This window comes from Suncus etruscus, chromosome 6, assembly GCF_024139225.1.
Source record: "Suncus etruscus isolate mSunEtr1 chromosome 6, mSunEtr1.pri.cur, whole genome shotgun sequence".
In the NCBI taxonomy this organism is placed as follows: Eukaryota; Metazoa; Chordata; class Mammalia; order Eulipotyphla; family Soricidae; genus Suncus; species Suncus etruscus.
In genome coordinates, this window is record NC_064853.1 from 106,207,876 (window position 1) to 106,231,656 (window position 23,781).

At 41.7% G+C, this 23,781-nt stretch overlaps 1 protein-coding gene across 1 annotated transcript in view; it reads left to right on the forward strand.

Moving 5' to 3' along the window:
* Positions 1–15,201, forward strand: part of LSG1 (large 60S subunit nuclear export GTPase 1) — a 30,339-nt gene extending 15,138 nt beyond the window's left edge. The window contains exons 8-14 of the mRNA XM_049776031.1: positions 926–1,330; positions 4,151–4,252; positions 4,340–4,492; positions 5,415–5,529; positions 8,558–8,637; positions 9,814–9,987; positions 14,771–15,201. Of these exons, the coding sequence (XP_049631988.1) occupies positions 926–1,330; positions 4,151–4,252; positions 4,340–4,492; positions 5,415–5,529; positions 8,558–8,637; positions 9,814–9,987; positions 14,771–14,950 (1,209 nt within the window). The 3' untranslated portion in view covers positions 14,951–15,201. The remainder of the gene's footprint in view (positions 1–925; positions 1,331–4,150; positions 4,253–4,339; positions 4,493–5,414; positions 5,530–8,557; positions 8,638–9,813; positions 9,988–14,770) is intronic.
* Positions 15,202–23,781: the final 8,580 nt, after the last annotated feature.

Consider the following 23,781-nt stretch of genomic DNA (forward strand, 5'->3'; position numbering starts at 1 on the left):
TGGTTCCTTGAGCCAGCAAGGAGTAACCCCTGAGCATCGCCATTCATGACTCAAAAACAAAGATTCTGTAAAAAGCTTTATGCAGAGAAGAGAATGTTATGGGTCTGACATGTCATTCAGAGATAAAATGCAGTTCGTATGGAACATGGGTTTCACCCACTGTACCACAAAAAAAAAAAAAAAATAAAATAAACCCACTAAATATTTCTTTGGTAATGGGCAATATTTCAAAATAATAAAATAATATCAAAAGGTTTAACTGGCCATGACCATTTCTAAATCTTTGCCTTCTTTAAACATTTCTTCATTATAGGGATCAAAGAGATATCAAACTAGAGCATATGCTTTGCATGCAAGCTCATATTCAATCTCTGGCATTATTTTTTTTCTTTTTATTTTGTCTTTTCGGGCCACACCCTTTTGGTGGTCAGGGGTTATTCCTAGCTACGCGCTCAGAAATTTCCCCTTGCTTGGGTGGACCATATGGGACGATGGGGGATTGAACTGTAGTCCTTTCCTTGGCTAGCGCTTGCAAAGCGACACCTTACCTCTAGCGCCACCTCGCCACCCCCAAATCTCTGGCATTATTTAAGCTTCTTGAGCGCTGCCCAGTGTGGCTCAGAAAATTAGCAATAGCAACCATAGAAGATGTTCTTTATTACAAAGTAACAGGTGATTTATACAAATTTCAAAATAATGTGGAAAATCTAAAGTGAAGATCTATCTATCACTCCTCACAACCACTCTGGTGATTAGATGTTCTATTCCTAGAGGGTAGGTTTTCCTCTCAGCATTCACTTTTCCAATTATTTTCATTACTACTTGTTTTCTATTCATACTAAATACTCAACACTTCGGTATTTTTAAATAGGGTGAAAAGTACAGTTACCATAAACTTCTGATCATTGTGATTTCTCATTATCAGGAGCAAGTAACCAAGGCTGCTAGAGAATCAACTGAGTTTGAAAACTCCAGTGGTAGTGAGAATGGAATTTCACCTGGTGAGTCTAGTTTCCAGCGCCAAGGGTCTCTCTCACTGGATGGAGTTGTTGCTAGTGATGAAGATGATAGTGAGTATGAGGACTGTCAGGAGGACGAGGAGGAAGATTGGCAGACATGTTTGGAAGAGGACAGTTCTGATGAAGAAAACTGTGAACAGGACTTGAAGGAAGTCTCTCTTATGGATTCTGGGGCTCAAGGCAGGGAAACTCCACCGAAGAGGCAAATACACAATTTCAGCCATCTGGTATCAAAGCAGGAATTATTGACGATCCTTAAGGAGCTTCATACTGGGAAAAAGGCGAAAGATGGGCAACTTACTGTTGGACTGGTAAGATGAAATACTCAGAAAATTGGCAGTACATGAGTTGCTTTATTTATCTGTTGTTAGCTATACTGGAACTCATGAAATTGCCCTTTTGTTGCTTTCTGGTACCACAGGTATCATAGGTGGTGGGGAAAGACAACCCCAACTCAAAATAATGAACTTTCTCAAGGCTTTTATATTGCGTATCCCTATTGATAATGAGTCTCTTCTCCAGTGTCTTGTCTCTTTTGGGGGGAGGGGGCCCACATCTGGTGACGGTCAAGGATTACTCCTGGCTATGCACTCAGAAATTGCTTCAGGCTTGGGGGACCAATTGGGACACTGGGGGATCAAACCGAGGTTTGTCCTAGGTCGCCATATGCAAAGCAAATGCCCTACTGCTGTGCTATCGCTCCGGCCTACCAGTATATTTTCATTTCATCCCTATATAACATGACAAGTGATAACTAAAATGCGAGCATGGAAAGATTATACAGAGGTTATATCACTTGCCTTTCATTTAGCCATCCTTGGTTTGATGCCCAGAGCCAGGAATAAACCCTGGGCCATGCCACGTATGGCCCAGAAACAAAAGAAATAGTAAAGGACAGAGCTTTAAATAAATGTTTTAAATTTCTGTCCAGTTCACTTAACCTTCTATAGATTGCTAGCGTGTAATCTTGCCACCTTAGAGTATCTTAGGTTCAAGGTGCATAGTTAGAAAGAGACCTATCAGATGCTTTAGTTACACATACAAGTAGAAAAAAAAAGATCACATCTCTTAACTACATGTACCCTAACTTTAAGCTCCAGAAGGTCCCATATTGAGCTAAGGAAATTTGTGCTCTAAGATAAAAAGGAGAACAGAATAGATATGCTTACTGGTCTGTCTGTTCTTAATTTATGTGCCAAGTATGTTTAATTATAATTATTTAAATCCCTAACCTCATTCTCAAAAAAACAATAAATAAAATAGAGAAAATGGAATTTTTTTTTTCATTCCCTATGGTCACTTACAGTTGTGTTACTGTTTAGGCTTCAGGCATATTGTTGTTTTAGCACACCAGCTTAATTACCTTACAGCAGGGCAGCCTAATTTAGTTCCCTATTCTGCAGTAACGCTGACTAGCTAGTAATTTGGGGAAAGCTTATTCCTTTCATCTTTAAGGCTTTGCTTTTTTCATTGCTAACAGTTCATTTTCCACATGTACCAGAAAGTCCAACTTTGTCACAGTGCCATAAATTCTCCCACTTCCTGAATTTCTTACTGTGGGGATCCTGAGAAGATACTTATTTATTCTATAAATATTTATATGCTGGGCACCCTACAAGGCATGCAGTAGAACAGGCACAGCTCTTGTTCTCACAGCTTGTCATTCCAAGTATGATGAGGGCTAGAGAAGCCACCTCACCTTCAAGTTCACCTCCAGAACAAGGGGACCTAGTGAGACAGAATGGGGTAGTGAAAGCCTATTCCTGTTCCTGCCCCCAGCAAGACTTTTGAACCGGTTTCTCAGTTATATAAGATGTAAAATGACTGAGTACGACTCATTTGAAGAGTAGTAAGACTATGATGGTCACTTTCTTCCCTGAGGACTATAGTAATGAAAATGGAACATAAGGAATTTCATAGTAAGAGGATAAATATATTCACTTTTCCAGTCATGTTGATGAAGGATTCTTGGAACCAAGTAAAAGAGGACTTGGGAAGCATAGTGTAAGCAAAACAATTAATTGTCATTTTGAGGGCAAGTCCACCTATTTGATTTTGCTTGATCTAAGACAATGAAATTTCAGGTATGCAGAGTTGGGGGAAAACCAGGGGAAAGAATGGATATTATCTTAACTAAATAAACCCAAGACATAGTGAAGAATTTAGTATTTGTTAGAATTTAGAATTTGTTACCCTCTATCAAGTAGTTGTATCCTTTAAAATTTTAGATTAAGCAAAACAGACATGCTGATGCTGGGCCAGAGAGGTAGTAAAGGAGTTAAGGTGCTTTCCTTGAAAGTGTCCAGCCCTGGGGCCAGAGAGATAGCATGAAGGTAAGGCATTTGCCTTACATGCAGAAAGTCAGTGGTTGGAAAAAGGAAAGGAAAGGAAAGAAAAGAAAAGAAAAAAGAAAGTGTCCAGCCCTACATAGGTTCTGTTGAGTACCACTGGTAGTGATCATTGAGTACATTGAGTACCAGGTTTGAACCTTGAGCCTTGAGCATCACTGGATCTCTCTCTCTCTCTCTCTCTCTCTCTCTCTCTCTCTCTCTCTCTCTCACACACACACACACACACACACACACACACACGACATGCTGTTCTTAAAATGTTTAAATACTTATATGTTGTAATGTAACATGTCCACCAGGTTTGAACCTTGAGCCTTGAGCATCACTGGATATCTCTCTGTCACACACACACACATACACACACAAACACACACGACATGCTGTTCTTAAAAATGTTTAAATAATTATATGTTGTAATGTAACATGTCCACCTAGTGCCAAGGGTGGTGGTGTTCATTGGATCTGGGCTTGTCCCTGGCATCCCATATGGTCCCTTGGAGCCACCAGGTGTGATTTCCTGAGCAAAGAGTCAGGCAGTAGAAGAAGAGCTAGGATCAGGGTGAGGTTTTTTGTAACATTAATTGGTAGAACTTGTAGTTGGTTTGATTGTTCATCACCAGAAAGGAGCCTAAATGAGAAATGACTCATCCCCCACCACTGGAGGGGGATATTCTACTACACAAAGTCATCTATTTCCAATCCTGAGATAACGAGGTACTTGGTCTAATGTCATTGTCTATGTACTGTAGGTGGATCTTTGTTGAATCTCTTCTATTGTAGGTGGGCTACCCAAATGTTGGTAAGAGCTCAACAATCAACACCATCATGGGCAATAAGAAAGTGTCTGTTTCTGCTACACCTGGTCACACCAAGCATTTTCAGGTATCTATAGCATCCCTCTGCCAGTTCCTTCTGATGTTTTCTGAAGTTCTTTGCCATTCATTAGCTGCCTTTCTTCTCTCCTTTCAGACACTCTATGTGGAACCTGGTCTCTGTTTATGTGACTGTCCAGGCCTGGTGATGCCATCCTTTGTCTCTACCAAGGCAGAAATGACATGTAACGGAATCCTTCCTATTGACCAAATGAGAGATCATGTCCCACCCATATCACTGATATCCTTTGTGCTTCACAGAGATTGTAGTAGCTGTGTTTTAGGGGGTTTAGTTGATTTGCATGATCCCTTACATTGAGGTTTTCAGATCTGATACCTTGAAATTAAAAAGTCTAAAAAATGTTTGTGATCTGCCAAGATCCCATGATAGGAATCTGGACTTAGAGCCTCCTGGTCAGATTGTTGCCGTGCAGCTCAGTGCCAAGGGAAGAATCCAGACTTTTGACATCTTACACTAGGCTAAAATTTCACTATTTTCAGTAACCTCAGAAACTTGCTTAAAATTTCAGAAAATGTTTGCTTTTATAAAATGAAGTTAATAACTACCTCACAGTTGATGATAAAAATTTAATCCTTATTAAATTTAATGATGATTTGCATGCTTGCTCTGTAGTTTTCCAAACACTTGCCACAGAGTAATACCTTATATAATTTGCCAAACAAGTCTTGCTAGATAGGGTATCACTATTATTCACATTCCCTCAAACCCAAGGAAATGGAAACATGGAGACAGTAAGTATTTTGCCTAAAAACCTAGTTTGCAGGTAACAGATGGATAGTTCTCCCACTTTTACACAGGATAATGGATTATGTGAAATATAATAGTCATCAGGCATGCATTGAATATTTATCAAAAGTTTGATTGGTTTGTGTTCTTTGGAATATAGGCATGAATTAGAGCTGCTTCTTGCCTTCCCAGGATTCAGTCTGTCCAGGATATGGAGCATGTCCTTGACAAACTGGTTAAAGATAGAATGTTCCAAGTGACTTAAGGAAATCTTTGGGTAGTTATACAAGGAAAGGAAAAACCTTAAAAGATTTATTTGAAACTGGTTCGTACCTAAGGCTTGAACAGTTTTTGAATGACTTCTGAATGAAGATTTTTCTTAAAAGCATAGGAATGGATTCCTTAACTAGCTTACGTTTGTCAGAATATTCCAAGACATGTTTTAGAAGCTACTTATGGCATTAATATCATCATGCCTAGAGAGGATGAAGATCCCACTCGACCTCCAACATCAGAAGAATTGTTAACAGCTTATGGGCGTGAGTTGTGGTTTATTTTGTGTTGAGTTTGGGGACCATATATCTAGCTGTGTTGGTCTAGGATTGTTCCCAAAGTTGTTTAGGGGTCACTTACATAATGGGGAAGAGGGACCAAGAATGATTTTGCAAAGCAAGAAATTGAAGTATATACTTGGATTTTTGAGCTGTTTCCCTCCCTAGCTTTGGGGTATATATGAAAACTTGAAGGGAGAGGAGGAAGGGAGGGAAGAAGAGGAAAAAGGAGGAAGAACTAAGATGAGAGGGAGAGATTCTTCTGGAAAACTACAATTCAGTATCCTAGGATTGTTGTTTTTGTGGGTCTTGCCTACAAAATGTAGAATTGATCCTAGAGTCCAGTAGTAAGGGAAAAAAAGCCAAGTAGTACTTCCTTCAATGTGTTAAAAACATTTTATTTTTGGTTTGGGGCCACACCCAGGGATGCTCAGGGTTTGATACTGTTTCTGTGTTTATTGCTCACACCTAATAAGCTTGGAGGATTGTACATGTTCTGGGGCTCAAACCTGGGTCAGCTTGTGTGCAAGGCAAATGTTCTACCTGCTGTACTATCTCCCAGCCCTTTTAAGAACATTTTAGAATTAGATATGATGATGCTTGTATTCCTTCTGTTTTTCCAGAGCATCCTTTCATTAATCTTCAAGAATCACTCCCTAGAAAGAAACAGCTTTTTATGCTTTACTGGTCTTTGTTCGAAACCAGATGAGATAGTGGTACAAACTCATGGGATAGCAGAGCTGGTCAGCAGCTACCACTTACTTTTTTTAAGGAAAGTTCCTTAGTCTGTTTGCCACTTAGATGGCATTCAAGTGCAAGCACAGTTTAATACTCTAGAATATGCTGGCTTTTCTCACTTTTCTCCCAGAAAGGAGTGTTTAGGGTTGGGGTGGAGGACAGTTAGATTGAAGGTGGTGATCAGAACAGGAGAAGAAAGTTTAAAAAAATGGTAAGCCCTCATTGGGACAAATCTAAACCTACTAGGCACAGGGACTCTGATATTCATCTGATGATCCTCCCTGTTCATCAGTGTATAAACTTTGAGATTAAGATGGGCCCACAGTGGGCTAGAGACACAGTTCAGCTGGCAGGGCACTTGCCCTGCATGTAGCCAATTAAATCTGATTTGGATCCCAGTACCATGTATGGTTCTCAAAGCTCCTCCAGTAGTGATCCCTCCCTAAGCTCTGGACCAGCTATGGAACCCATGTCCCAGAGATGAGGCCAAGGCAACAGACCCTGATATTTTGGAACCTGGAAGCCATGTCAGCAGTGCCTAGGTGAGGGACAGAAACCAAGTCAAAGAGCCAGTGAAGTGTGTAGTCACACCCTCCTCCTAATCAAAGAACTCCAGAGACATAGAAAACATCATACTACAACCATGACAATGGGAAAACAATACAGGACCCCACCATGCTTAGAGAACAAAGATGGTAGTTCTGATGGACCAAAAAGTACCTGCTAACTATTCAGCTTCTCAGGTAAGGACTTTAGAAAAGAAATATGGAGTAGTTTCATAGAACTCTTAAGAAAGCATCGAACAAACTGTATATGCCACAATTAGAATTATAGAGGAGGGGCCAGCGCGCGGTGGCGCTATAGATAAGATGCCTGCCTTGCCTGCACTAGCCTAGGATGGACAACGGTTCGATCCCCTGGCGTCCCATATGGTCTGCGAGGCCAGGAGCGACTTCTGAGCGCATAGCCAGGAGTAACCCCTGAGCATCACCAGGTGTGGCCCAAAAACCAAAAAAAAAAAAAAAAAGAATTATAGAGGAATAAGAAATAAGAAAACTTCAAACAGAAATAACAGAGCTGAAAAACTTGGTAGGCAAAATGAAAATCTGACTGGAAAGCCTATCCAACAAAGTAACAGTGGCTGAAGACAGAATCAGTGCTCTAGAAGATGAGATACAAAACAACTCCATACAACAGAAGATGTTGGAAAAGAGCCTCAGAACAAACAATCAGACAATGGAAAAAATCCTAAAACAATGTGAGCAGACGAAAATAGAAGTCTTTGATAACCTCAACAGAAACAACATAGGAATTGAGGCCCAGAGCATAGCAGTAGGGTGTTTGCCTTGCATGCAGCCATCCTGGGATGGACCCGGGTTCTGTCACCGCCATCCCATATGGTCCTGGAGCCTGCCAGGAGTGATTTCTGAGTGCAGAGCCAGGAGTAACCCTGAGCACCACCAGTGTGGCCCAAAAGCCAAATAAGAAAAAAGAAACAGCATAAGAATTATTGGCATCCCAGAGACTCTGGAAGGAAACCCCTATGAAGAATCAACAATCAAGGACATCATTGCAGAGAAACTCTCAGAGCTAAAGTGTGCATGCAACCTAAGCTCTGGACCATCTGGACTAATCTTAGCACCATCAGATGTGTCCCAAAAAGTAAAACAAAAAGAAGCCCCAGTTCCCCTTGTTCATGTTTACCTCAGTTCTCTTGGCCTTAATTTTGCTTATTCTCTCATCAGTTGTGATTTATTGACCTTAATACAGCTTTAAAGGTGGCCAGGAGGACCTGTGTCTATCTAAAGAAGTAGCAGTCTTGTAAAACATGTTGTGCTTCTTTTGCTTGACTTGAAAGGAACTGTCATCTGAGAAGGACTTAGGTTATTTGAATATCTAGTGGCAGAGGCGGGTGATTTCATGTGAAGACAGAATTTGAACTAGCTATCTTAATTGAGAAACTTGAAAGAAGATAAATGCCAAGCACTATGGTAAAATTAGGTTAGCTGCAAAATCATTGTTAGAAGAGAATTTAAGAGACCGGGGAGATAGCACAGTGGTAGGGCATTTGCCTTGCATGCTGCAGACCCAGGATGGCCCCAGGTTTGATCCCTAGCATCTTATGGTCCTCGAGCCTGCCAGGAGTGATTTCCAAGTGCAGAGCCAGGAATAATTCCTGAGCCCTGCAGGGTGTGACCCAAAAACCAAAAAAGGGGAGGAGAGAACTTACGGACAAACTTGTCCTTCTTTTAATGAAGTTTTACAAAATTCATTTTAGATATGCGTGGCTTCATGACAGCACATGGGCAACCAGACCAGCCTCGATCTGCACGCTACATCCTAAAGGATTATGTCACTGTAAGTGCAGCTGCTGCTTGTACACAGGAGACGTGCTCAGGTCTCTGTCCTCCACAGATTCTCATTGGGATGATATTATAATTGGAGATAGTCTCCATTCATAGGTTTGCATTCAAAGGATGCAAGTCACAGAAGTGACTAAGGACATACAATGGACATAGGCTTTATATCTAATGTCTTTGAGGCTGATAGATTGATGCTCTAGTATGTACATTTCCTGTATCTAGTAATAATAATAGATCATTTTATTTATAGCTAGACAGCTAGAATTAGTAACAAAACAGCTTTCATTTGTGTTTTGGAGGGCCAGAAATATAATTCAGCTGACCAAGTCTTCCCATGTGGAAGACTTGGGTTCACGTCTTGCCTCCACTGGAAGCACCGAGTCTGGAGTAGCTCACAGCAGCAAACAGGTGTGACCCAAACACCAAAAATAAATAAAACAACTTTTTCTGTGTATTATGAGAAGCACATTCAAAGTCTTTAGGGTTATTCTCATATTACAAATGAGAACCTGTTTCATTTTGATGTTTCTTCATCGTTGAAATAGGTTTAGGGAGGGAGTAGCATAGAAGCCAACTAAATTCAGTAATAAAAACAATGGCACAGAAGGCCCAACTAACAACAATTATCTTAGTAAACCCTGTCAATGACTTAATGATTCCATTGTGAGATATACAAAATACTGAAGTATTTTTTTGATCATTTTATTAGCCAGTTGCTTGTACCAAGCAATGTAAAATAAACTATTTTGTCTCTGCTAAGCAGGCAGTCTTGGGCAAGAGTAAGGGTTTAACTGGCGACAATGCTATAGGGAAGGTAATCCTAATGATAGGATTAGTGTTTGAATATTAAATGTATGAAACAACTGTATTATGAACAACTTTGTAAACCAGTATTTAAAGTTTTTTTTGTTTTTTTTTTTTTTTTTTTTAATTTTGTTTTTGTATTTTTTGGTTTGGTTTGGGTCCATACCCAGCAGTGTTCAGGAATTATTTATTCCTGGTTAGCTTGGGAGACCGCTTAGGGAACCAGGGATTAAACCCAGGGATAAACTGGCTTAATCTGAAAACAGAAAGCTCCAGTACGGTCCTGGAGAATGAAGATGATGCCAGAGGCATTCTTCCTTCAGGATAATGCAGATAGATTCATGTTACCATCATGTTGTCTTTGTAGGGTAAACTGCTGTATTGTCATCCACCTCCTGGAAGTGAGCCCATGACCTTTCAGCATCAACACCAGCGATTGCTTGAGATGAAGCTGAAGAGTGATGAAATAAAAGTGCAGTCTGGAGGATGTAAGAAAGGAAAACAGATTGAAAATGTTGTTGACAAAACATTTTTTCATCAAGTGAGTTTTAAAATTTCTCCTTAACACCTGACAACAGATTTACTTGTAAATAGATTCCATAAAATACACCTTTATGTTTATATTGTATTCTTAGAGTTGTACAACCATCACTGATGATTCATGCAATTTTTATCATTCAAAAAAATATTCCATTAGCACGTTCTTTCTCCCCCCTCTAACCCTCCTCTCTCTCATCCTCCAGCCCTACTAAGCACCAGTCTACTTTTCTTTGCATGGATTTGCCTGTTCTGGCATATCATATAAATGGAATTGGTACACTATGTGGTTTTGCAATTGCCTTATTTGCCTTCTTATTACTACCAGCACCAGCCACCAGCAAACTCACCCCAATCCCTCTAAACTTTGTGTGTGTGCTTGTGACTTTAACTTACAGTACCTGCAAGATTCTTTCATGTATCAATACTTAATTCCTTTTTTTTGCTAGATTATAGTATAGTCGAGTGTTTAGAAACACTACATTGTCAGCTGCTGAAGTTTTAGGTTGTTAGTGTTTTTGTCTATTATGACTAATGTAGCTGTTAACGTTCCAATTCCTTCATATAAATACTCAGATGTCAGTTTTTTTTATCATCTTACTGCATATGAAGTAGTATCTATTCTCTTCTGCATGAAGGCTCGGGTTTGGGGCTACACCCAGTGGTACTCTTGAGCTGCTTTTGGCAGCTAGTGCTGGGAATCAGACCAGAGTCAGTTGCAGGCAAGGCCAGCACTTTCTGTCCTTTATTCTCTCTAGCTGCTTGTTCCCTACCCATTTTATTGAGAAGTAGTTGGCATCTCTTAGGTTTACGGTGTGCAGTCTGATGGTTTGATTTTAGTGTGGGAGGAACACATCCAGCATCTCATATTTGTCTCATATATAAATACTATAAGAAAATACTTCTTACCCTTGTGCTGAGAACTTGTAGCATTTACTTACTGGTTTTACTATGTTATACACCAGTCTACAGTCATCATGATGCATATTTCTTTTCTGGCATTTGTTCTACAGGAGGTTGTATCTTATTTCCTTAGTGACTGACTATATGCTGCTTTGGCACATGTTTATGTTCTTGCAAGAAGTATGTCAGTGTTTGTTTTTTTTTTTTTTTAAGTATTTTTCTGAATACAGTTTTTTTTTTTGTTTTTTTCTTTGTTTGTTTTGGTCACACCCAGCACCTGGTGTTGCTCAGGAGTTACTTCTGGCTCTGCACTCAGAAATAGCTCCTGGCAGGCTCGGAGGGAATATATGGAATGCCGGGGATCAAACCCGTGTCCATCCTGGGTCATCCGTGTGCAAGGCAAACACCTACCACTGTGCTACCACTCTGGCCCCTGAAAATAATCTTTATTAATCACATGTAAAATTTTTATTTGTTTGATTTTGGGTTAGAGGCCACACTCAACAGTGCTCAGGACTTACTCCTGGCAGGTTTGGGGTGATCATATGTTATGCAGGGGATCAAACTGGGCCAGCTACATGCAAGACTTTTTAAGAGTCCTGTGCACTGTACTATTTCTTTGGTTCACATTTACAGTTTTAAAATATTTTCTCTCATTTAGTGGGTTGTAATTTTTCTCAGCCAATACCACAGAAAGTTCTGAGAAAGAGTTCTCATAACTTGCACTTGGGCTGGGCCAGAGCAATAGCACAGCGGTAAGGTATTTGCCTTGCACACGGCCAATATAGAATGGAACCCGGTTCAAATACAGCCATTGCATATGGTCCCTCAAGCCTGCCAGGAGCAACTTCTGAGCACAGAGCCAGAAGTATCCCCTGAAGTGTTGCCAGGTATGACCAAAAAAATAAAAAGGCAAAAAAAAAAAAAAAAATCTGTACCTTTTCTCACCTTTAATAGGGCTCTATGCTCAGGTATCACTCCTAGTGGTACTCAGGAGGATCAAGTGGGATGCTGGGGATAGAACCTGGGTCAGCTTCATATGAGGCAAGTGCCCTTCTCGCTCTCTTTTTTAAATATTTTTAAAATCTAAAATTGGTTATTTACAGCACTGTTTTTGACCTTTTTAAATTTGTGGATTAGTGAAAATTGGAGAAGAACTTGACAGACAGCTAAGGCGGACATAAAAACATTCCTAATAATTAAAATAGGTATCTTGTTCATCATACCACAATTTGGCTTATGATATGTTAATTGTCAGTAACCTTTTCTTGGGCTGGCAGTTGTAAGTCACAGCTACGATTTGTATATAGGTTGTTTTAATTTTCTTTGACAGTGCTAGGAATTTGACCTGTGTCTTGTGCATGTTGCCATAGAGTCACATCCTTGAACCTGTATGTGTCTTCGGTTTGGGATGGAGGCCATATCCACTGTTGGGCCAGCCCCAGGCTCCCAGTGCCAGAAATCAAAACCAGAATTCCTGGAGACAGAGTGATAACACAGTGGGTAGGGCATTTGCTTTGCATGTGACTGACCTGTGTTCAATCCCTGGTATTCCATATGGTCCCCCTGGCCTGCCAGGAGTGACTTCTGAGGGCTGAGCAAGGAGTAACCCCTGGGCGCACTGAGTGTGACCCCCCAAAAAAGCGGAAAACAAAATTCCTGTGCACACTGCTACCCATTAAATATCTCCCAGCCTGGCATTTCATTTTTAAGAATGAATTTGTGTGCTGACATACACTTGTACCTAATCTACTACTTTTTTGAGGTTGCTCAAAAGCCCGGGACTATATCTGGTGATATTCAGCCAGCGGACCAGTGGTTCATTACTAGGCCTACCCATGCTGGTCAGAATACTGTGTGTATGGGAATTGAACCCATGACTAGCACATCCTCTAACCTCTTCTATCTCCTAGCCCCATACCCAGTATGCTTGTTAAGTAATTTATTAATTTTTTAATGCTTATCTTTCCCTTCCTTTGTTGTGCAGTATCCAAAGGATTGTCTGCTTGACAATAGGGAATGATAGTATCATTGTGGTTTAGGGGAGTTGTGCTCAGTGATATTAAAGTGCCAGGTATTAAACTGCTTCACTTTTCTTGGAAGCAAATCCTTGTACCACTGAACTACACCTCCCTTTTAAATTATTGCAGTCAGGGGCCTGAGAGATAGTACAGAGACACTTGCCTATCATGTAGCCAGTCTGGGTTCAGTCCTCAGCTTTTGAGTCCCTGAGCCTTGCCAGGAGTGACCCCTGAGCACAGAGCTAGGAGTAAGTCCTGAACACCATCAAATGTGGCCCTATTACCCCCCAAAATTTAAGGAAAATTAATGCTATTTTCTGTGTTCAGTGCTCAGTTTTATTTTTATGGAGTTGGTTTGTGTGCCTTTCAGTGAGCTAAAAGCATTCCTCTCCCATTTTACCACCAAGGACATTTGAGGCTCAGGAATACTGCGACTTGTCTGAATGCTTCCAAATCTGTGCCATTAGATATTTGCCAGTAAGCATGTATGTATTTTTTATGGATTTACTGCTGTCAGGCAGGGCACAGTGTACAACTTTTTATGTGCTTTCTCTGCATCAGAAATACTACTCAGACCTGAAATCTCAAAATAAGTCAGACCCATGTATTGCTTTCAGAGGATGGGCACAGTCTAGTAAAGGGAAGACAAGCGAGTTGACGTGACTTGTTAGGATAGATAGAGGTATAAGTACATGGTGAGCTCTGATTAGAGCAGGGGTCTCAAACTCAATTTACCTGGGGGCCGCAGGAGGCAAAGTCAGTAGTAAGCCTTGAACATTGGGGATTGTGACCCAAACAACTAAAACAAAACAAAACAAAAAAAGATTCCTCTAGGGCAGGGCCACAAAATGTTGTATGGAGGGCCGCAAACGGCCCACAGGCCGAGAGTTTGAGACCCCTGGATTAGAGCATGGTTCATCTTAGAGCTAGGAGCAGAGTGGGATGGGTGGAAGCCCCAAAAAAGGAAGCTGGAGTTAAGCTGGATTTCATTTGAGGGATAAATGAGATGTTCTTATTGGAAGGCAAGATGAGATCTGGCTTTGCAGGCAAGAGGAGTAGCGTGAACAAAGGCCACGAGGAAGGGAAGTGTGCAGATGGTCACTAGCAAGCCATGTTCTTAGTGTCCCATTAAGAGTAACCTTGATTCTCTAGGCCACAGGGAGAGGTCTGTGATTAGTGAGAACCAGACTGGAGAACTTGGGTGTCGGCATGTCTGCTGGAGTAGAGTATACATGCTCTTGTAGTATAATGTGCATGCCAGAGCAGAAGAGTGGACCCTTACTGATCTGGTGAGCACTCACAGATTCCGGGGGTCATTGAAGTTATGGGAGCAGACTGGAATCATTCGGCTTACTGCCAGATCACCTGAGAAGTGATTGAAGCCAAAGAGCATCTAGATTTCTAATCATTTGTATTAATCCAATGGAGACTTCATTTTTCAGGTTGAGACAGATGGAACTCAGAAAGTACTTGCTCCTATGAGTCTAGTTATAGACTTGAGACTATAGTACTAAACAAAATTGAGGGGGGAAATGCTGAGAAACTTACCAGTTGAGAAATAGGAGAGAAAGAGGGCTGGTATGTAGTGATAGTGCCACAGGTAAGGCACTTGCCTTACATATGGTTGGCCTGGGTTTGAAGCCCAGCATCTCATAAAAGCATTGCCAAGAGTGATTCCTGTGAAAGAGACAGTAGCAACCACTGAGCATTGACAGATAAAACCCAAAAGTCACCCCCCCCAAAAAATATGTGGGAGGGGACTAGTGAAAGATGGAAATCTGCACATTGTTTCTCTTTGATCTCTGTTAACAATACTGTATATAACCTCTCACAAACATATTTTATGTTTGTTCTTACATCTAGGAAAATGTCAGAGCTTTAACCAAAGGAGTCCAGGCTGTGATGGGCTATAAACCTGGCAGTGGCCCAGTGACACCAGAAACTCTGAACTCTGAGAGCAAGACTGGGAAGCCCTGGAAAAAACATGGCAACAGAAATAAAAAAGAGAAGAGTCGCAGACTCTACAAGCACTTGGATACCTGAACTTGAGCCTAGGCAGAAAAAGCATCTGCCTCGTGCATCTGGAGCAGAGACACAACTGCTCATTGGCTATGGTGCTGTAGAATGGAACTGTCCAGGTGTTCAGCCATGCCTAGGAGTCAGGCTAGAGACTGAAGGCTCTGTTCAGGCCAGCTCCAACCAGCACAGGCTTCTTGGGGGGATGCCAGAAATCTAATGGAAAAGACTTGAGTTTAAGATGAGGGGGTGAATGATTAGTATTTACACAAATGCAATTATTTGTAAGTTGGAAGGTATTAAAAATCAGATCACCTCTAAATGTGTTTTATTGGTTTACATAAACACTGCCATTTGGATGGTACACATTCACTTATTTTTCAAGTCGACATTTAATTTGCTAAAACTTCATAGCTTTTATGTTTGGGGGGGAAAGGGTTGGCCAAATTTGTACCATACCTGGTAACACTCAGTCTACTCCTGGCTCTGCATTCAGAAATTACTCCTGGTAGGCTTGAAGAACTATATGGGATGTCTGGGATGGAACTTGTAGGCCACGTGCAAGGCAAACACCCTGTGCTATTGTCCCAGCCCCAACAACACAGCTTTTGATGGTGTCTTTGAGTCCATTATTTAGCTTAGTGATTCTCAACTTCCCATACATACAGAGTACATCTTGGAAGGATGGGCAGACATATATACTATTTTTTAAAAGAATGATCTTGGGCTTAAGTGATAGTACAGCAGGTAGGGTGCTTACTTTGCATGTGGCCAACCCAGGTTCCATCTCTGGCACCCCATAGAATCTCCCAGGCCCATCAGGAGGGGTCATTGTGCCAGAAATAAGCCCTGAACACTGTCAGGTTGTCCCCAAACCAATGACCACCAATCAGTAATTTTTGAAATTTTCAGCACTCCACAGGGCTGGGGAGATTGTACAGAAGTTAAGGCACACTTGTGCTGCATGTAGCTGTTTCACTACAATGCTCAAACGCCACTACTGCCCGTGATAGCTGACTAGTGGTGTAGATATCCCCCCTACACACCCCCCAAAAAGAAAAGGTGCATCAACATTACAAAAGAAAGCAGGTATTGGGGGAGGGAATGAGATTCCACACCCTACACCAAGGAGTGCTCCCTAAGACTGATGGAGAATCCTACCTGGGCTCCTGTCCCAGCCTCCAAAGCATATACCATGTTTCTGGAGTTTAAGACAACTTTTAACCTATGAAAACTTACTAAAATTTGGGGGTCTTCTTGTTTGCTGGCATATGACATGCTGTGACTTACTCCAGCTTCAGGGACCGAGTAGTCCACTCCCTGCATCCCATCCAGCTGCCAGGCGTCATCATCACTCAGTCCTCTGCTTATCCTGATTAATCTTTCAGGGCACACACAGGAGCTGAGTTACTGAGCACTGCATCCCATCCAGTCACCAGGTGTCATTGCTGGTATGTGGCTTTCCAGTGCTCAGTCCTCTGCTTGTCCTGATTCATCTTTCAGGGCACACAGGAGGAGCTGAGTTACTGAGTGCTACATCTCATCGAGCCACTGGGTATGTGGTTTTCCAGTGCTCTGTTCAGCTTTTATGGGACATGAAGAAGGCGCTCTCTCTCTCCCCCTCTAGCTATCCTATTAATCACTGCACCCCAACCAGCTGCTCTTGGAGGAGCTCCTCTCCCTGCTGTCAATGTAGATCACAAAGAATCACAGTCACTCACTACAAATGGCAAATGTAAGATTGTTGGCACTCCAAAGTCTAGCTTGATTAAACATATACTGTTAAACTTTGAGGATTCTACTCTTTTTCTCTTATGTTTTTTAATTTTAATTTTTAATTGGTGTGCATTATAAGAGAGTCTTATATGGTGAATATAGCCCAAACGCTATATTTTAAAGGAAAAATAGGGAGTCGTCTTATACACCGGAAAATCTGGTGCGCGCACGCGTGTGTGTGTGTGTGTGTGTGTGTGTGTGTGTGTGTGTGTGTGTACATGCATTTAAGAGCTAACCATTTGTCGAGACTTGGATTGAGAAAAGATGCCTCCAGTCATCTAGTAGTTGAGGCTTTGGGGTCCCTATGGCCCTTAGTTCGCAGCATTGATCAAGGCTAAGATCAAAATGCTTAATCTCATCTACTCCACCACATGCTGTCAGCCCTTCTGTAGGTGTTTTTCTCTGAACCTCAATTCCTTACTCATTCTTATCCTTTGTTGTATGTCATAGATGTTTTGGGGAACCTAATAAGTGATTGATGCTTTCTGCAGATTGATGCTTTTCGGAGAATGTAATTTTCTAAACTATATCAGAAGCTTAACAGACCTCACCCTGCAAGGTCACCCATGAATTCAGTTAACGGCCTTTAAAGCTGGCCATAACTATAAATACTATTTGAAGATGTTATGCTGAGGAATTTTTAGTGATTCATTTCACTAGATAATTACCAGCTCCCACATTGCAGGAAGGATAGTGACAGCAGGATAAAGCTTGATGGCAAATGGACAGTGGCAGCTATAGGGCCTGATTCCAAATGTCTTCTAAGATCAATACATAAGGAGCAATGAAGTCGCTCTGATTCCACATTTAGAAGACAAGGTGGGCCAGAGAGATAGCACAGCAGTAAGGCGTTTGCCTTGCTTGCAGAAGGAGGGTGGTTCGAATCCCAGCATCCCATATGGTGCCCCGAACATGCTGGGGGCGATTTCTGAGTGTAGAGCCAGGAGTAGCCCCTGAGCGCTGCCAGGTGTGACCCCAAAACCAATAAAAAATAAAAAAATAGAACTGAGAATTATGTTATGGGTGATTGTCCTTCCACTGTAACTTTACCTTGTCCTCTTTCTTTGCATCCTTGTTCTCATAATTAAAAATAAAAAAATTAAAAATAAATAAATAAAGTAAAATAAAAGACAAGGTAGTGATACACATCTGGAGATACTGACCTATGCCCCTACAGTTCTATACAGTAAAGAAGAAGATGGAAGAAAAATAAAATCACTTTGCAGAGTGTGGCAAAGCAGAGGAATCAAATGAGTGCCAGATATGAGCATTTTGTTTGTTTGTTTTTGGGTCACACTCTGCAGCTCTCAGGAGTTATCCTAGCTCTATGCTCAGAAATTGCTCCTGGCAGGCTCGAGGGACTGCATGGGATGCTGGGATACGAACCACTGACTTTCAGCATTGCATGAAAGACAAATGCCTTACCTCCAGGCTATCTCTTCAGCCTCAGATATGAGCATTTTTAGGGATCTGTGTTCTGGGCCCAAATGAACTTGAATGGAATTTTTTTTCCATGTTTAGGCCACACCTGGAGGTGCTAGGGTTAGTCACATGCAAAGCAAGCACTCTACTTGCTGTGCTATCAGCTACTTCTTTTTGGAGTGATGGACTATTTTGGAATTATAGTTGCATAATCTGAAACACTAAATTATATACTTTAAGTCGATAGCATTTGTGTTCCAGTGTTTTTTGTTTGATTGGTTTTGGGTGACAACCAACAGTGCTCAGGGCTGCTCCTTGTAGTGCAGGGATAGAACCAAACATTGTTGGAGATTAAACCATGCAAAGCATGCAGTCAGCTCTTAAGCTTATCTCTCCAGTCCTGAGCATCAGGCTTTTTTAAATGATCCTTCTGGACAAGTGGTAGCTGAGTTCTATCTGGCATGGGGTAGGAATTCAACCCAGATAAGGAAGTCACCTGTGCAGGCTGGAGATAAGCAGCAGTGTTGTGTATAGGAGAAATCTCTGGTATCTTATAGGAGAGAGAACCTGGTTTCTCACTATTGGAAAACATGTATAGTTGGGGTGGAGGGTCTGCTGGTAAACTTTTAATGCTATCGAAATGGGAATAAAGGTGCTGTGAATTTGGAAGCATGAGGGAAGATATATGTGGCTTTACACATAAAATGAGTATAAAAATTTTTAAATAAAGCAGGTGAAAGGTTATTTCAGATCAAGGCTAATGTTGTCTTAAAGAGAGCTGAGGCTGTTTTGAAAGTGTAACCTTCATCAGTTACATCATGCTTCCAGTCATTCCCTTTCATCCAAGGACAGTGAGACCTAAAAAGCAGTGATAACAGGGTGGAGCTATAATATATCAGGTAGAGCATTTGCCTTGCACACGGCTGACCCGGGTTTGATACCCAGCATCCCATATGCTCCCTCGAGCCTGCCTGACTTCTGAGCTCAGAGCCAAGAGTAAGCCCTGACTGCCAAAAAGCAAACAAACAAAAATGGCATTGATGCATGTGAAACAGCCCCTTCCACTCAATGCAGAACTGGCCTGTGATGGAAACTTTCACACAAGACACAGTATGGACTTACTTATACTGTTACACCGTAATGAAAGTGTAATGGCCAGAACATGAGAATTTTAGAAAAAGTAGTCAAATACACTTCCAAATACACTTTGTTTTCTGTAACAGTAGAATTGATAGCTCTCACTTTCTATTACCCATTTAGATTTCACAATTGAATCTTTTTCAATATATTGAGGATTGGGTAACTATCACAATTTTACATTTTCATCACCTCAGAAAGAAACCCAGGGTCAGTGAACTCAATGGGCTGGAGTTCATGCTTTGTATGCAAGGGGTCCTGGTTTGATCCCTCACATGCCATGATCCCATGGTACTGCCAGCAGTGACCCATAAGCACTACGACAAGAGTTGCCCCTGAGCACTCCAGAATGTGGCATAAAAATAAAAACAAAGATCCCAGCACCTTTAGTGACTAGCTCCCAACCCTTTCATTTTTACCCCACTTCTAAACTACCATGAAAACATACAGCGATTTGCATCTTCTGTTCATTTGGTAGAGATGGCTTTATCTTCCATAGAATCTATAATTACTGGTCATGCCTCATGTCTTCAGCTTTATTCATTAGGGGCCAGAGCAATAGTCCAGAGGCTAAGACTTGCCATGCATGTGGTAGATCCCATTTAATCCCTGGTACCGCAAATGATCCCCCGAGCACTACCAAAGAAAGGTAAATCCTGAGCACTACCAAGAGTCATAGAGCCAGGAATAACCCCTGTGCCCTGCTGGGCATGACTCAAAATAAATGATTAATTGTTAAAGACCAATTCTTAGTTTTTGAGAAGTGTCTATTATTTTCCCAAAGGTTGAACCAGCTAACATTACCAGCAGCAATGGATGAGGATTCTCTCCCCACACACACGTTCACACCATATTGGTTTTGTTCTTTTGTATGTGTACAGTCTGGTGTGAAGTGATACCTTATTGTATTAATTTGCATTTCTCTGATGATGAGTGATACAAACTTTTTTCCTATGTACTTATTTACAATCTGAGAGTGTTTCTTCTTGAGAAACTTTGCTCATCACTTTCCCCATATTTTGCTGGGACTTTTTTTCTGTTTTTGTTTTGTTTTTATGTTTTACAAATGCTCTATCTTATTAACTCTTGCCAGATGAATGGTGGGCAAATATTTTCTCTTGGTTCGTGGGGTGTCCTTATTCTTTTCCAATGAAGAAGCTTCTAAGTTTGATATAAGGCCCATTTGTTTATATTTGCTTTGCCAATGACATTGAATCCTTGAAAGTACTTCTAGATTTATGTCATAAAGTATTCTACCTCTTTTCTCTTTTGGGGGGGGTGTTGGGGCACACCGGGCGGTGCTCAGAAGTTACTCGTAGCTCTGCATTCAGAAATGGCTCCTGGCAGGCCCCAGGAACCATATGGGATACCGGAAATCGAACCCAGGCCCATCCTGGGTCAGCTGTGTGCGAGGCAAACTATCTCTCCAGCCCTCTTTTCTCAGTATAATTATGAATCCAGGTCTGATAATGAGATCTTTAATCCACTTTGAATTTGCTTTTGTGCAGTGTGAGACAAGGGTCTGAGCTCATTGTTTTACATGTGACTAACCAGTTTTCCCATCACCAATTTTTTTTTTTCTTTTTTTGGTTTTTGGGCCACACCCGGTGGTGCTCAGGGGTTACTCCTGGCTGTCTGCTCAAAAATAGCTCCTGGCAGGCACGGGGGACCATATGGGACACCGGGATTCGAACCAACCACCTTTGGTCCTGTATCGGCTGCTTGCAAGGCAAATGCTGCTGTGCTATCTCCAGGCCCCCCATCACCATTTTTTGAAGAGGCTCCTTTTATATATCAGGTACATATATGGACAGCTAATCTTCAACGAGGGAGCAAAAATATGAAGTGAAACAGGAAAGCTAATGATGTCTTATATGAATCATACATTGATTTATTTTGAAGGGATCAGGGAGTTGTGGGCTACTCCTGGCAGTGCTAGGCTTACCCCTGGCTCTGGGCTCAGAGGCAACTCCTATTAGTCATTGGGGGTCACTGTACTACCTCTCCATCCCCAATCTTAACTATTTAGAAAAAGATTTTTGGGGGCCGGAGAGATAGCATGGAGGTAAGGCATTTGCCTTTCATGCAGGAGGTCATTGGTTCGAATCCCGACGTCCCATATGGTCCCCCATGCCTGCCAGGAGCAATTTCTGAGCCTGGAGCCAGGAATAACCCCTGAGCACTGCCAGGTGTGACCCAAAAAACACACACAAAAAAAAAAAAGAGAGAGATTTTTGAGTCAATATTCAGTGCTGGAGAGATAGTACCTTGCATACAACTGACCCTCGTTCTATATGAAGCTATATGGTCCCTTGAGCACTTTTTAATTAAACCTGATCTTAGTTGGTATTCATTTTACATCACTTTATCTAAATACTTTTATTATTTTTATTTGGTCCCCTTTATTTAACATATATATAGTTGTTTTGGGGGTCATACCTGGTGGTGCTCAGGGCTTCTCTGTGCTCAGAGGTCACTCCTGTGGGGACCATATGCAGTGTTGGGGGTTGAACCAGAGACAGCAACAAACAAGGCAAGTGCTTTAGTTCCTACATTATTTCTCTGGCCTCTATTTGCTAGTATATTTTATTTTATTAAAACTTTATTGATTGGGGCCGGCGAGGTGGCACTAGAGGTAAGGTGTCTACTTTGCAAGCACTAGCCAAGGAAAGATCGCGACCTCGGTTCAATCCCCCGGCGTCCCATATGGTCCCCCCAAGCCAGGGGCAATTTCTGAGCGCTTAGCCAGGAGTAATCCCTGAGCATCAAACGGGTGTGGCCCGAAAAACCAAAAAAAAAAAAAAACTATTTATTGATTGATTGGTTGGTTTGAGGGCCACACCCAGCGGTACTCAGGAGCCACTCCTGACTTTGCACTCAGAAATCGCCCTGGCAGGCTGGAAGACCATATGGGATGTCGGGAATCAAACTGGATCCCTCCTGGGTTGGTATCACGCAAGGCAAACGCCTCGCTGCTGTGCTATCTTTCCAGCACCACTAATATATTTTAATTTTATTGGCTCAATTGCTTTTTCAGGGGCCCCCTCCAGCTGGGCTGTAAGTTCCCAAAAGGTAGACCTTGTTTGTTCTACTCAATAGTGCAATCCAACTCTTTTTCTTTTTTTTTTAGGTTTTTGGGTCACACCCAGCAGTGCTCAGGGGTTACTCCTGGCTCCAGGCTCAGAAATCACTCCTGGCAGGCTCAGGGGACCATATGGGATGCCGGGATTCGAACCAATGACCTTCTGCATAAAAGGCAAATGCTAGAGCATCTTAGCACAATGCTTCTTACAAAGAATTTCATTTCACCTGTTAGAGGTCATAACTTTAAAAATAAATGAACCAATAGCTAAAATAATGCAGCCACGTTGGAAAACAGGCTGACAGTTTCCAGGAGTAAGCTCTGAGTATCACCAGGTGTGACCAAAAGCAAAACACACACACACACACACACACACACACACACACACCCTTTTGGTTTCTCAAAACTTCAAATAGAGTAGAAAGAAACCCAGTAATCCACTCTTAGCTTGATAGTCCAAGGAAAAGAAAAGTACACAAATATTTATAGTGAATTTATTGTGAATTGTGCAATTTACAATAGCCAGAAGCAAAAACCCCAACATCTATCCATTGATGAACAGATAAATTCATTATTTAGCCATAAAATTGAATGAAGTGTAGGATGGATAAATGAACCTTACAAACATAATAATGAAACGGTTCATCACATTAGGTCACCCTAATGGCCTAATGATACTGGATTATCCCATTTATATGGGGTTTCAGAACAGACTAGGCCCCAGAGCCAGAGCTGAAGACTTGTGGTTGCTGAGGGCTGGGAGTGGGGATGGGGAGGATGGAGAACAACTGGGAACTGGGTAAATGAAGGAGATGTTCCAAAATTAGGTCAAAGGGGAGGGATAGGGCTTAAGTGGTAAATCACATGCCTTGTCTATGGAGGCCTGGGTTCCTTCCAGGCACCAAGTGTGTCCCACCTCCACCCCCCAGCAACTAGACGCAGACTGACAGCCCCAAAAGCAAACAAATAAGGTTAGCTGCACAACTCTGTGGCTAGATTTAAAAACATTGTCAGGCACAGTTTAAAAAGGTGGGTTTATGCTATGTGTTTGACAGTTCCATAAAATGGTTACTTTGAACAATGAAAAAAATACAAAAGGCTGTAGTTCTGAGCTTCTCCTCCCCAAGTGTGAAGCCCTGGGTTGCTTTTACACCCACCACCACCATCACCACTACCAATTAGGGAGAGAAAACCAAAGAATACAATTATGTCCTCAAGTAAAACCACTTTCATCCATGTCTCTTTTCAGAGCTAACATATTCGTGTTGGGTTTCAGCCTGGCTGATCCATCAAGGGGAGACAGGGCAGTGTTGAGGTCTCCCACTATGATTGTGCTGCTTCAACTAAAACCAACAAGGAGGGGCCGGAGAGACAGCATGGAGGTAGGATGTTTGCCTTGCATGCACGAGGATGATGGTTCGAATCTCGGAGTCCCATATGG